General features: G+C 36.8%; 1 protein-coding gene across 3 annotated transcripts in view; it reads left to right on the forward strand.

Moving 5' to 3' along the window:
• The first annotated feature begins 369 nt into the window (after positions 1-369).
• The window catches only part of LOC128985679 (armadillo segment polarity protein), a 28729-nt gene continuing 13283 nt past the window's right edge, over positions 370-15815 (forward strand). For all 3 annotated transcript variants that reach the window (XM_054405451.1, XM_054405453.1, XM_054405452.1), the window contains exons 1-7: positions 370-483; positions 7671-7729; positions 7974-8183; positions 9008-9195; positions 12028-12177; positions 14822-14976; positions 15369-15670. In XM_054405451.1, coding sequence (XP_054261426.1) covers positions 7696-7729; positions 7974-8183; positions 9008-9195; positions 12028-12177; positions 14822-14976; positions 15369-15670 — 1039 coding nt within the window. In that variant the 5' untranslated portion in view covers positions 370-483; positions 7671-7695. The remainder of the gene's footprint in view (positions 484-7670; positions 7730-7973; positions 8184-9007; positions 9196-12027; positions 12178-14821; positions 14977-15368; positions 15671-15815) is intronic.

Below are 15815 nucleotides of genomic sequence, written 5' to 3' on the forward strand. Positions count from 1 at the left end.
TTATAAGATGATAATTACAGTATGTAAGGACAAGGACTCAAGGTCATCAAAAATAATATTATGGAAACGGATGAAGGGAGAAATGTAGTTCCAGTGATCACGGCTAGGAGCAGCACAGATCAAAGGAATTTCTCTTAAAATCAATGAGGCGGAGTAATACTAAGCGGACGATGCAGATTGTTTCATTAAAATTCGAAAGAAATACATATGCTTCATCTCATCAAAGGAACAGCTATTTTATTATACCGTTTTAAACACTAAACATGGTTTAATGAATAAACTATTCAGTAAAATTGTGACAACAGGATCAGTTCAAAGGGACTACTTTTGTTAGTTTGACACTTGCAGACGATTGTAAACAATAGTTGTAGGTGGCCATTATTTAGAAACAAGTGCAGCGGAAGGTGAATCATAGAGTTTACTCAGATTTTTTGAACTGAGTCACTTCACTGAGGACATCCTTCAGTTCCTGTAAATCAACAGGTATGTTTTCTTTTATTGCTTAACTTAAACCTCTATTACTTGGCTCATTGACTATAAATTTAAGGTATTTTAAGTGACTTCTTTGGGTGTGGTGTAGGCCTAGCCTACTGTATCGTTGTAAGTTACAGTTCAGTTCTAACTTAATTATTTCCCGATTATAAATAAGCTTAATGAATCATTGTTTACAGTTACTTATTTAGGCCCGACTAAATTAAGCTGACTGAACTCACATATACAATATTTAATAGGGAGAGTCAGCAAGTAGGGTTCTACAAACATACTAGGCCTATCATAAGCTTAGCCCTATCCTAGGCCTAGCCTCTAACCTACCCTATCCCAGCTATTGAATTATTTTTTTTGCTTGAATACAGATTTTTGATTCTGTTCTGGGCTAGGCCTAGCTTAAGTTAGGATGTGTGGTAATTTTGGTTTTGTTCAACTGTGGAAGTTAAAACTTTTTTTAAAGATAGAAAACAGAGCCTTTCGTCTACACTTAAGCCAAGTTACACCTGGCAAGCATAGGTGTTGTGCTAATCGCAGAGTGTTGTTACATTTCCAATTCACAGCTAGGCTAACTAACTTAAGTAATCGCTGTAACGCTCAAAAGCGCCATTCAATAACTTAAAGCTGAACATAAGTTAGGAATCATCTCACTAAACATGCATAGGACCAAAGTACCAACATTGTTTGTCTAATGTTTCAACCCCCGGAAAAAACTATGTGTCACCGATCGTGTTGTTTTTGTTTGCTAGCCTATAAATATGTAAGTTAAAGTAAGTTACTTAAGCTTTTCAATTGATTTCATGTAGCCTAGGTACAATATTGTTGATTACCGTACCTACATGTTTTTAATAGGTACACACGCTTTTATATATTAATTAATGTAGCCTAACTTATACCTTAAAAAAAAAATGTTTTTCTAGCCTGATTTTTCAACATCCGAAAAGAGACTCAGTGTGTCACCGATCTTGTTTTAAAATCAAAGACACTGACGAAGGGTTTACTTTAAACACAGACTTGTAAATAGAATGAATATAGACCAGCAGCAGTGCTGCGGTTAGCATATGTTCCGGCGCCTACCACTAGGAGTGTCGTGTAGCCTAGTTATGGCGTACACCGCTGCAGTGTCTGCCGTTAGCATACGGCTTCTGCGTTCCTTGCCTGCAGGGGTGTGTGCCGTAACTATGGCACTCCTAACGGTGGGCGCTGGAAGCTTCCTTTGACAGTCTATATTTATTCTTTTGTCTATGTTTTAACGTACAGTAGGCCTACTGTATAACTTTAAGGTAGCCTACCTGGACCTGCATTAGGTCTAACTTAGTTTTTTCCTGTGCCAGTGTCATTTTCACTTGAACTCAATGTCAGTACTTAAACTCTTTAAGGGAAAGCGGCCCAAACCCATATAAAATGTTTAGTGGATGTTCCGGAAATTGAATTGTGATTCTAACAGTTAGAGAGAGCATGCTAAAAGGCGATATATCCTTGAGTATTCATTTCATGATCACACGCATTAAGTACAACTTGGTAAGAAAAGTTTCTAATTATTAGTCTAATTTGTTCAATTGAGCAAATAAATTATGCTAAAGTAAAGATACCTTACACCGCCTTGTGATAAACCATTACATCCTAACAGTTAAAAGTTATAAAAGTTTAGAAGCTCCAGTAAGCATCATCATCAAATGCTGATGTTAAAGACAAAATAATTTATTTCTTATCTACCTATATATTTAAAAAGGCCAACATGAATTTTGTGATAGGCTCATTGTTTTGTTGCTGTCATGCAACCGATGACCATGTTTAAGGTGTCATTGGATAGGTCGTGGCATGTAGATTTGCCATCAAACAAAAAATGTTCTATCAGGGCTCTGCCCCAGTGGCCTTCAAAGTTTCCGTGTTATTCTTAGGGAGAAAATGTTTGCTTACATTTGAACAGATGAATACCGTACCGTACTTTGAAATTTACACTACAAATACGTCCCGTAAACATGTAAAAAACGTAAATGTCGTAACATTGTATTTTGAAAAGATTAATTAGGTAGGCCTATCTAAAATGTAAACCCACATCTATTCCTGAAATGAGAACCCATACTTAAATCATCGATGAACTTGATCCACAGGATTAACTGTACTGCATGTTGTGTATTTTAATAAGTAGGATTCAAGAAGGATCGCACGGGCCGGCTAGTAAGGCCCGGTTCACACGAGCGACATACCTAGCCGACTAGGCTGTGACTAGTTAAGCCCGACTGGGTAGCGGACCACAGGATCAAATGGAGCCGTTCACACGAGCATAGGGCGACGACTAGCTAGCCGAGTTCGAGCTTGGTGTCTCAAAACGTAGTCGGGCCCCGCTTCCCAGTCACTCGTGGCAGCTACCCAGTCACCCAGTCTAGCGGCATAGCAGTACACGTAGCCTTATAGGAGCATTCACACAAGCGATCGGGTAGTCGCGCTGCAGCTCGCATTCTTCCCATTGTTCTAATTGTGCACCAGTGATGGATCTTTTGATATCGATATTTTCATCTAGTCTGTGGACATGTCGCTCGTGTGAACCGGTGTATCCTGTGTCAACGTTACCCAGTCGGGCTTACCTAGTCACAGCCTAGTCAGCTAGGTATGTGGATTGTGTGAACCAGGCCTAATGATTTATTAGATTTGTTGATAAGATAAAAATGTAGGCCTACTCTGTTTTTAGTGGTTTAAAAATTGGTATTTCACTTTAAAACACGTTTATTATGAAGGTGGAGGTCCAATGAACTTTAAATTCTACTGACAGCACAGCAGGTATACTATTTGTGGTAGGCCTACATAATTTTTTAGACCTTTGTTTTACTGAAACAAATAACAGGATAGGCCTATTATTTAATGAGTGGAGAGTATCAGTATCCACGGACCAATAATTCTTTATCCAATGTTATCTATTCTAAGGCATGGCATCTATTTTCATCTGCATGATTATTTTTGATGGGTGCATAAGAATAATGATCAAAAGTTATTGATATTATTTTAAAACATGTTTTTCATCTCCGAAAAGAATATTTGATTTTATCGGAAGGTAGGATGGGGGGGTCGCAAAAAATCTAGAATACACGTTGTGTTAAAAACAGGAATCTTGACATTTCGTCAGGCTTGATTAAGGAGTGACTGTAGGTATAGGAATGACCTTTGAAAAACATGTGGAGGAAATGTGTAAAAAAATAAAAGGAGTCTAGACACAAAATGAGCAGAACAGGTCAGAGCCAATAGAGACATGACTTGGAAGCATTTGATGACACTGAACAAAGGGTGTTGAGCCAGCAATGCTTTACGGATGCTAGGAAGATAAGTTTGAAAAGGAAACTTTTGAGTATGCAAAGAACAGTTTTGTTGAAAGTAGGGAAGCCATACAGCACAGTTTCGCATGATACGATTAAACTTAGGGTTTTGATCGGGGCCATACCACTCAACCTGCTCATTGAAGAAAGGATTTAGGATTTTGGAAGACAAGGCCACGGGCAGGACTCTTTTACTTTGAATACCACTCGTATTTCTTGGATGATTTTGCTTGGATGATTTTGTGTTTTAAAACTTCTGGCTGGCTCTTTACATAATCGTAAAATTCTATGCATGTTATGTTGAAATTGTACATGCAGATTAATAGGCTATATTTTGTACAGTTTTTTAAACAGAGTGGCGGTTACGTTCGTCGGACCATTGTGCCTTCATTAATGAAAAAACTTATTTAACATTTACATTGTGTTCTGGAATTGAAAATATCCACTCGTAAATTTTCAAAAAATGGGAATACTGACTTTTATCCGTCATACCCTTGAAATATTCTACCCACTTTCTACTTAATCTTTCATATTTATTTTCATACTCATTGGCATTGTTTTTGTCAATTGACAATCGGATATTGTTTTTCAGGCAAACAAATTGATCAACAACAACTTCACTTTCTAGAAATGCAATTTTCTTGGATGTGAAATAAGCCAGCGTTTTTTCTATGTCATCCCATTGGTGTGGTCTTGACCACCAACCAGTTGAATGTTGATAAACGCTTGGAGCGACTCGCTCCACTTGCCTAGGTAGTCCCAAGCTGTCTGGAAAAAGTCCTTACACTCCTCCATAAACTCATCTTTATCCTCAACCTTCTGTTTATTTAAGATTTCCTTGGTTTGAAAACCAATAAAGAGTGAATCTTTCCATTCATTGAGGGCCTTTGATGTTTTGTTAAGGATTAATTTAACTTCAACAACTGAGATGTTTTATGATTCAATTGCCTTTATTTGCTTGTGAAACAGCAACAACTGGTTGTGAAGAAACAACACATAGGCCTCGTGTATTGTCTTAGAGAAAAAGTCTTGAAGTATCTTGGAGGGATTTTCTTTTGAAAGTAAGATTTCAAAGCCTCCCATAACTAAAAAATCTGTTCTACCGCAGGCATAAGAAAAACCCATCTTGTCTTGGAGTGGTACAAAAGTTGTTTGTAAGTTAAGCTACAAACTCACAAAAACATTCAGCTCCTCAGCTTGGACTGTGTAAATTGAGAAATAGTTGAAAAGTTTGACTACTATTGTTTCAACATCCACTGCAAGGACATCAGCTGCACTAGAAACTGTGTTGTGCAATATGTGTGCAGGACATCCAATCCTATGTCCTTTACCAAGCTGCTTTGGAGTTTGTGATAAATGTTATTTACCCCTTGCCTGTTTAAACCTCCGAAATTTGTGTTGGTATGAACCATTGACTATACACAGAATAAGACACAAAATGATGAACACTTATCTAAGGGAAGGTTTGCTTCAGCTAGGCTTGTTAAGACATTCATTTTTTAAAGAGGAAATCTTGATTATTTTACTGGTTATTCCTTTATTTTCTTTGAAATATTGAACTAGTACAGGGTCGGGAAGATTTTTTCAGCTTTGTGGTTACTGGCATCGGTTGAAACACCATAAAAGGAAATATTCCATAATATTCCATCATATAAAAGGAAAATATGAGTTCTGAAATACAAGTGCTTAATGCGTGTGGAGCCAATACATTGTTTATATGTAATTGCAGTAGGCCTACTTTTGGTGCGAGCTGTAGATTGTTTTGTTGCAGCTTTAGAATCAGATATGGGGTTCAATTTATTAGTACAATCTACTGAATTAAATTAGTGATGGTGTTTTACACTGTTGTAACCTCTGCAGCCGCCATTATGACATCTTAGAATCTTGTTTCACAAAAAAATGTGTAATCTGCGAAGATGTTGCACCTTGTGCACCGACCGGCTTTATGTTTGTTTGTTTTTATGTGGTCTGCAATGTCACAGTCCTACCTCCGTGACTCACCGAGATAAAGCTGTTGCAGAAAGTGCAATAAATCTCCTCTTCACTCCTTCCCTTCTTGATAAAAGTCCATTCCTTGGTGTATTTGTCACGAAAATGACACTTCCTCTTGGGCATTGTTGTCATTCACTTCACTTTCGTTAGTTATTAGTAAAATATACTCAAAATCACATAAATACAATAGCGACTAGCTAGTGAGTACAGAACGTGGCTGTGAACAACTGTGTTAGTGAGTGTAGGCATACTCAGTGAAGTTGTGATTTACTGCACTGCCACTGGTCGTTAGTCGTCAATGCTGTCTGCAGGACACAGACAGGTTGACGGTAGCCGGTAGGCTAGGCACTAGTTACCAACCGTTAACAACTCCACGCATGAAATATCCCTAGCACAATATAAATTTCCCTTTTCCAGAAACCTCGCTCTTTCGTGTATTTTGCAAAACCGGGACAATATCGTGTCCCGAGATGCCTTTTCGGGACACTGGGACATGGAGATTAAAACCGGTGACAGTCCCGGTTTTCCGGGACGTATGGCAACCCTGCCCAGTGCTCAATTTCATACAGGGGTTGTTGGAAACTCTAGATCACAAACTTATAAATAAAAATAAATATAAACTAGTCTAGTTTAACTTTAGTAAATTTACTAAATTTATACCATATTAACAATATTGACATTAAATGTTGATCTATAAATTCAGGTTTCATTTAGGTAAAGCCGGGTTTTCCTAGGCGCGTAGTCGGCCAGCGGAGAGAGGAACGCGGAGAGCGGACTCAGCTGGTCTTAGGTAGTTTAATGTTACTGTTTTCCTAGCAGCGGAGCGGAATGCCACGTTAATTTCAATTCCGCTCTCCGTTGTCCGCTCTCCGCTGGCCGACTCCGCGTCTAGGAAAACCCAGCTTAAGTTAGCCTAGATGCTTAATCTCGTTTAATTTCAAAACTGCTAGTAGGCTAGGTATATTTTTCAAAATACATAGTTAATACTCTTTAACTTAAGGGGACTGTGACTGAAAATATGATCAAACATGATAAAATTATTATTAGGCCCTATTTTTTTAAGTAGGTAGTTTTTTATGTTATGTAGTAGTATTATTGCTGTTTACATGTAGGCATTGAAACATATAAGCCGATAAGCCTATGCCCATTTTTAACCACAATAAAAGCAAAAAAGCGTTTGCTCCTCCTCTACCAATGAAAAAAAAAGAAAAAGAGGTGTTGTGTGCAATCCCTATTAAACCCAACAATGCCGTCAACTTCAACCCAAGTCGGCCACTACACAGTTTATTTAAGGTGGGCCTCTCCCTCCAGCTAAGCCACACATTAAACTTATTGAGCTTAGCCAGGATTGCACACGTACGGGAATTGAATCGAAAGAACGCAACACTGCTCAGTGCAAACCCTTAGCCAACTGAGCTATCACGCCACCATCGGCTGAACGCTGAACGGGTAGTTTGCAACTAAAAGCAAGCAGGTCACAACATCACTAACGCTCGTTGGTTTGATTTGACAAACTACTTGAGCACCAGTTGGTTAGCAGGACAACTGCTTTACTTTTGGTACTTTTGGTTTTTAGTGTTAAGTAGAGTTTGTTGCTAACTTTCTGGGAGTTAAACATGTGTACTCTATTGTTTAATACAATTGAATACTAGGGAAGGTCAGATAATTGAGACTTGATCGTGACTAACTTATTAACAGTTATGCCGTAAAGGAGATTGGTGATTAAAGTTTGTCATTGCCTTGACTGTTTTCTAAACACCAGGCCTACTGATGTACCGTAGCACAGTTGTAAGTAGGAACTCCTCTGGTAATGGTAGGCTACTTTTCCAGAGATTTGAACTTTTAAGTTCAAAAATAATATTCTAACAACCTTTTTTTCAGGAGCTGTTTGGCAAGTTGATTCACAATGAGTTACCAAATGCAGTCTCAAGGCCGTGCAAGTAAGTTAAGTTATTGTTCTGATGTGTAGAGTTAGTTTTATGTGCTAAATTTTTATTAATGTCGATTACAGTTTATTCTCATCAACTATCAGGGAATAATTAATATACTTATTACTACAATTTTATTAATAGTTACACATTTTGTAACGAGACTAGATATAGGTATGTAATGTAATTAGGTCTATCTATTAATAGAATACCAACTATCAGTACTAGTTGTTTAAATGACTGTTGTGTATTCCAGTGAATTACCAGGATGGTAACATGCCGAGTGTGAAAGAACAAACCCTGATGTGGCAGCAGAACTCCTACATGGGAGACTCTGGTATCCACAGTGGCGCCACTACACAAGCACCATCACTGACAGGCAAGGAGGACGATTTGGAGAATGATCAGCTCATGTTTGACCTTGACCAGGGCTTTACTCAGGGCTTCACCCAGGAACAAGTTGATGGTGAGTTCAGTGTTTGAAGTATAACTGGAAAATTATATTTGTAAAGAAGTCAGGTATGACCAAGTTAGTATTAGGCTTTGGCACCTGGTGTCATTAGAAATCAGTGATTTTAGTCATTACCTGCGTCATCAGTGAGAGATTGCTGCCAGATGTTTAGCTCTTACTTAGTCTCAGCCTAAAAAGTGAGTGAAACCGCTATACACAGAATAGACTTCCCATGTGATATGAAAGTTTGAAGCCAAGAAAATAGATGAAGTTCAGGACCATCTCACCAGAGTTTATTAGTGTACTGGGTTCAATATTAATTAAAACCAATGCAGTATCATAGCAAACAGCTGGTTGATTTATCACAACACAGAATATTGTCATTAGTTCGTGACAATTTCAACAGATTGCATAACATTTTTTTGCTTCAAATTTTTACATTACATGGGAAGTCTAAATGGTGAAACCTAGAGAGAGGGATGAAACGTTTGACAGAAATCTCGCAAACTAACTCTAGCTGACACTAAAAGTCACTCTGGAAGTAGGCTACATACTTTTAGTTTTAGGAATGCTATCAACCTCAGATATGAGGTGGACAACAAATGAGATAGGCCTACCTTCAAAAACAAATTTAAGAGCGATCCAACATAAACCTGGTATGGTGTTTCTAATTATGGTTTAAGTACAAATCTAACTATTATTATCAAACCCCTTTTATGTGAAGGCCTGAAATAAAATAAATATATTCCCTTTTGGCAAATTTCTTTGTGTTTTAAACAATTTCTGGAAGTGATCTTTGATATGTTGCCTCCATTACGTGATTGTCTGTTGGTTGACAGAGATGAACCAGCAGCTTTCGCAAACTAGGTCTTCTCGTGTGAGAGCAGCCATGTTCCCTGAGACTCTGGAGGAAGGAATAGAGATCCCGTCAACCCAGCTGGACCAGGCCCAGCCTACAGCTGTGCAGCGTCTCTCAGAGCCAAGTCAAATGTTGAAACATGCTGTAGTCAACCTCATCAACTATCAGGTAAGAACTGGTAATATCTTTCATAAAACGACATGATGAAATTAAACCAAATTATAGCTACTAAGGATTTAACATAAAACACAAAGGCCTAGGTTTTGAATATCTTTGTGACAATAGTTTGTAGGCCTAGTTTAACCTGAATGGGAAAGCAAGTTTGAAAGAGCTCTCTCTCCGTCTCTGTCCAACTAAAACCTCGCTTGGTTGAAAATACTGTCTGTGACAATGAAATTTTCTAAATTTAGTGTTAAGTGTTGTGTTTCTTGTGCCAGAGTATACTTTTTCCCAATCAAGTAAGCCTGCTATCCTCATAAACATTCTTAGTTGTTTACTAAGATGGTTGGATCGGTTTTCATGGTTCCAACAACAGACTTGCAGGGTCTAAAGAAAAAAAATAGTTGTGTTTAATTATTAATTTTTTTGCCAGAATAACGATAACCAAATGATAATTCCAATATGATTTCATTTTTTAAAATAATCCTAGGAATTATAAACTATTCTGGGGACTTCCATTTTACGTGTAAGCCTAGATCCCATTACTGGCACACAGGTTGACTGATATGACCATAAAAGTAATACAAACAGGAACCAGTCTGACATCCGTGATGTTGCATTGAAAGGTGTTGAGCAATAGAAGAGGGTTGAGAGTGTTGCAAATACTTCCCCCTTTGGTTGAAAGCAGTAGCCTTTAGGAAGTCTTGCTGTTCGTGTGATACATGGCAGATGAATCTGTGGTAAAAACATCTTTATTTAGTTTATTATGTTACTTAAAGTTAGATTCATACTTCATTTAAATGCAAGTTCTTATTTCCTAATAAAAATTTACAAAAAACGTAAAAATCTGGACCCATGAAAAGCTATTGAAAATATCTGGAGCATTTCAATGAAAAAATTATAACAATAATCTGGGAAAAATGTACAACAAAAAAATACCTATCTTATATACCGTGCCATAACAAGGTTTATTGTTTATTATATACTAGGTGAAACCCGTCGAAATTGACGGATATTTTCAAGGCTTACGCTAATTCATCTAACTGCGATAAGTTGAGTGAAATTATACATATTTTGAGCATTTAGCAATGTTTAAAGATTAATAAGTGTAACAAATTTGCTTATCAATGAATAAAATATTTCCCATACTGTACGTCATCGGAGTTGTTAGTATGCTATCTGGTATCTCTTCGTTTGGAAGAACCTTTAGATAGTATTAAAATCGTATTGGTGGATCTTTGTACTTAAACACTTCCGTGATTTCATCGGTGTAATGCAGATTAATCTATGATTTTATTTGAAAAAAAAAAATCTGTTTGTTGGGAATACACGTTCTAACTTCAAAGAGAGGTATATCCGATACAGTGTAAGTTTGATTTTCCTTCGTCACGTCGCGTCAGTTCGTATCGTACTTCTAAGCCAATGAATAACCCTCTAGCATAGTTTTGAGAAATTGGTTGTGGGGTTACTGTTAAAGCTGTCCTTGACATGGGGGATGTCAGTTAGTTGTCTCAGCCTTATCAGTTACATAAAGTTGTCAATATAATCTCTCTATGGAATGTTAGGTGTAGTGGAATATACTTGAAGTGAAGTTGGATTTTATTCTTGAACTTTAGGGCCTCCTCATTTATATAGTTGTGCAGCTTCATTGGCAAAAAATAATACGAATGACATAGTAATGTGGCATTTCCAAAAAGCAAAAAATAATGTTAATTGGTTGTTACCTGTAATCGAAGTAACCTCTCTGAAAAGTCTGCAGTATATTGCAGTTTTCCAGCTTAATGACTTTCTAAATCATGCACATATTTCTAAATAAATATTGTAAAATGTTTTATCCAGTTGCTGTAAACCATTATTATTTTATTTAATATGGGCACGGCTCAATTTGGCACCGTGCCCTTATGCACTTGTATTATTTTGTATTGTATTACACAATCAAAGATTTTTCCAGTGATTGAAAGTATGTACAGTATGACAATAATCTCATGAACCTATGATGATCCGTCTAGAAAAATATGATAAAATATAGGGAAAAGGTGTGAAAAATAGAAGATAGTTCAATAAGAAATAATTGTAAGAGTTAGTGTCATAAAAGGATTTTCCACTGATTTCGTAATGGAACTTTATATTGGAACACATGACATGATACAGAAGAAAATCAATTTTAAAATCAGAAAATAACATTGCAAATACTTCTTTTGGACTATTCAGTAACTCCCAATAAATGTGTGTTGTTTAAAATACAATTTTAAAATTAACAGCTGTTTTATTAAAAAGTATTATCCACATGACCAAAATTTAAACAAATCTGTGGAGGGATTTTTAAAGGCTTCTGGGGCAGAGCCCTGAGCGAATTTACTTCGTTTTTCTTTTGATAACTCATCTACAGACCAAGACCTTTCGTTGGACACCTCTACCAAGTTTCTTCGCCCAGCCGTTCTCTCAAATTAGTGGATACAAAGTTTCCAATTAAATATTTAGATTCCCCCCATGTTAATCTTATGGGAGAAAACTCAACTTTGATGGAAGATCCTGCCCAAACTAATAAAGATATCAAAAAACGAAAAACACTTTGCAAAACAGGGCAATTTTTTGACACTTTAATCATCAAAATCGGTCTAAAAATGAGGGAGGAGTTCTGTTCACAAAAATCGGCTTAGCGTATTATATAAATAGATAGTGGATGTTATAGCAGCTTTTAACAATTTTGACCGGAGAGTTTGTTTCATCTATGGCGATCCCTCTAACACCTCCCCCCCTTTACTTTGTTTCCCTCCCTTAAGTTGATTAGCTACTATTTCCTCTGTGAGGTTGTTGCTTATCTGTTGTGTCGATGGACAGGATGACGCTGACCTGGCCACCAGGGCCATCCCTGAGTTGATCAAGCTGCTGAATGATGAGGACCAGGTGGTGGTCAGTCAAGCAGCCATGATGGTGCATCAACTCAGCAAGAAGGAGGCATCACGTCACGCCATCATGAACAGTCCTCAGGTAGGCCTACTACATACCAGATCTCACACATATTATCTCATGTAAAACACAAAAATAGTCTTGACAAAGAAGTAGTGTCCCATTAAAACTTATTCTCCTTATTATATCTCCAAATATAAGTACAATTATTATGTATGAGATCTCTCAAATGAGCCACCAAATATCCAAATCCAAAGAGGAGTTCTGACGACAAAATCGTGCTTGCCTTTATATATATACTAGCAGAGTACCCGTCCTTCGTATGGGGTTGGCATATAAGTTTAAATTGCTTATTGCAGTTATACTCAAGCTTTGCGTTTGCAATGGGGGAAGACAAAGTTTGATAAAATTTGCTTCTTTAAATTGACGGTATACTATGGTATTACACGTCTACCATAGCCATAATGTTCTCCCTCTTCACCTAAACAATAAAGAAAAATATAGTTTTGCAAATTTAAAAAATCACAAATTATTCATGACATTAAAAACATAATCATAACTGTAAACAATCCTACTTTGACAGTTCTCATTGCGTATCACAGTTGTTTGTTGCTGCTTAGTTCAAATTAGCTGTTTACATAAATGCAAAAAAATATAGTGCTGCACCCTGTTGGTAAATCTTGTAAATTTTTAATGCTTTTGAATATCATAGAACCAACTTTTTTAGTTGAAACAACTAACTAAATTCTTTAATTCCTTTAAATATGAATACTCATAAGGTTAACATGGGGAACTACAGAGCCACTGGGGCGGAGCCCTAAGGGATTTTTGAGATAAGAATATGCCTATATGTTAATCGGGAATGTGAGCTATCACATGCCAAATTTCAGCCCAATCCATCCAGTGGTATATGCATGATTGACCTTCAAACACACAAACAAACAAACACACAAACCTTCACATTTATAATATTAGTAAGATAAGATATACGGTACTTAGGTACAATTATTGAGGTCAATCAATCATTCAAAATATTTTTATTCATATTGCACATAATGTCAGTTATTGTTATAACTAAAACAACTTGAATAAAACCTAAGACTACTTTAATATAATAAAAATATAATAAAATATATTTAAAATAAAAGGTTCTTGTTAAATTTAACTACAGTAGTTTAAACTAAGTACAGAAAAAGAAATATGATTTACTATCTTTGGTACTTTCGTATTATACACCTAGTCCAATAATTGTACAGCGTGCTACTGCGGTTACGTTAGTTTGGGTTATCAAAAATATGTTTGTACGTTGTTGGATTTTCCTTGTTTTGTTATGAATTGAACGATACCAGATGGGGCATAAAAAATGGATGATAACTCAACCTAACCTAACCGCAACAGCACGCTGTAGAAGGGTGGCCTCCGTATAATACAAAAGTACCCTAAATTTTATAAGAGTATTCATTGAAATAGGATGGATTTAAAGAATAAAAGATATTGTTTTAAGAAGATATCTAAGCTATGAAATAGAATATAAAATTAGGAGGTAAAGACTAAAGGTTAGGTTATTAGGTGAAGGTAAAGGAGTCACAAGACGTAATTAAGGTAAATTTACATATTATTTATGTGTTAAGTGACTCAAGATTACAAAAAAATGAAAAGTATAAAATTGTCTGTAGTTTTTTTATAAAGATTGGTGTAAAAGTAAGAGAATATATTTAAAAATGTGGATTTCCTAAAACAAATAGGCTAACTGATCATTGTTGTCTCAAATCTCTAATGCTTTGTTGTTTTTTTCTTGCCTTAAATTTGTGACTACAGCAAGCTGTAAGTATTTTCTCTGTTATGTATGATAGGCTAATGATATATTTATAAAATGTCGTTCAAGATTTCAGCAAAAGTAAAAGTGTAGGCCTAGCTAGAGTCATGTTAAGTAAAAAGAAGGTTGATTTTGAGTTTGATTGACAAGGCTAATTTCCTCTATCAATCCAAAATCTTGTTGAATAGAATACCTATGTTGTTTTTTGTGTAAGATAACAAGCAACTTGTACTTGTAGGGACCGCAGGGTTAAAAAAGGTAATGTGATAATATTAATTTCAAGGCCAAGTTATAAGTATAGATTGTGTGTAAACATGTTGGTAAGTATTTTATCTTATCATGATGTACCCTGTTGGTAAATGATATTTCATCATGATTTATTTTAGAAAACTATCCTCCATTTTTAGCCCCCTCCCCCTTGAAGAAGGTCTATTTATGCCACTGTCTACCCCTACCATAGTCTAAATTAGTGATGGTCAAATCCAAGAATTTCAAATCTCGAATCCGAATCTGAATCCTAAAAAAAATCTAATCTATATTACAACGTCAATAACGTCTATGGTTAGGCAATGTCACAGTATTGTCTATTACGACGTAAATAACCTCTATGGTTAGTCAATGTCACAGTACTGTATATTATGACGTCAATAACCTTTATGGGCATCTTTTCTTAGGATTCGGTAGATTCGGATTCGACACATCACTATCGACTTCCACAATCACCGAATCATGATCATTATCCCCCGCAATCACTGGCAAACAATCATTGTGCAAAACCAATGATTTTTTTTCTTTCTAAAAAATTGGTGAAACCAACAATTGACTTGAAACCGACACATCCTAAGTGCAAAGTATCTGTGCTTAAATTACTTACTTTTGCCCTGTTTCTGATCTGTGCTTGTTTTTTAGATGGTGGCCGCTCTTGTGAGAGCCATCTCCAACAGCAATGACCTGGAGACTACCAAGGGAGCTGTAGGTACTCTGCACAACCTGTCACATCACAGACAGGGTCTGCTGGCTATCTTCAAGAGTGGTGGCATACCTGCGTTGGTCAAACTGCTCAGGTAATCCAACACCTGCTAAGGTGCGTTTAATGCCAACTATTTCCTAGACTCCTAGAGTTTGATTTGTACAAATATTACACTCCCAAGCTACAGTTTTCGTACGTATTATAACTTTAATCTGTACAAAAACAAAAGCAAACAATCTAATACCATTACTCCGCTCACAAAATTTAGACGGTTTGAGGGGAAGTTCCCTCACTACTTTTTTTGCTAGTACATATGTCGCAGCTGATTAGCTGATTGACGTTGTGGCAAACCTTAGCTGTTGATCTATTGTTTTAAATTTAGGATCAAGTGGAGGGGATGGATTTCTTCCCCTAAAACTGCCTAAATTTAGTGAATGGAGTATAGTTAAGATTACTAAACTGATTCATATTTATTGTATATTACAGTTCACCTGTGGAGTCGGTGCTATTCTATGCCATCACCACCCTACACAACCTGCTGTTGCACCAGGAGGGCTCCAAGATGGCGGTGCGGCTTGCTGGAGGACTACAGAAGATGGTTGCTCTCCTGCAACGCAACAACGTCAAATTTCTCGCCATTGTAACTGACTGTCTACAGATTCTGGCGTATGGCAACCAGGAGAGCAAACTGATCATCCTGGCCAGCCAGGGGCCTGTGGAGTTGGTCAGGATCATGCGCAGCTATGACTACGAGAAGCTCTTGTGGACCACCTCCAGGGTACTCAAAGGTAAAAGGCTACACTAGTCTATTAGAGATTCTCATTTGCTATAGTGTAATATTAATCACAGTTTTTTTAACGATTCCTCAACCATTCAATTTTGTTTTGTAGCAAGACTCATTATCGTACACAAATTGCAGGACAGTAGCTAACA

This window comes from Macrosteles quadrilineatus, unplaced genomic scaffold (genome assembly GCF_028750875.1).
Source record: "Macrosteles quadrilineatus isolate MER2022 unplaced genomic scaffold, UCM_ALF_1.0 Scaffold_2__2_contigs__length_208266976, whole genome shotgun sequence".
NCBI classification, from domain to species: Eukaryota; Metazoa; Arthropoda; class Insecta; order Hemiptera; family Cicadellidae; genus Macrosteles; species Macrosteles quadrilineatus.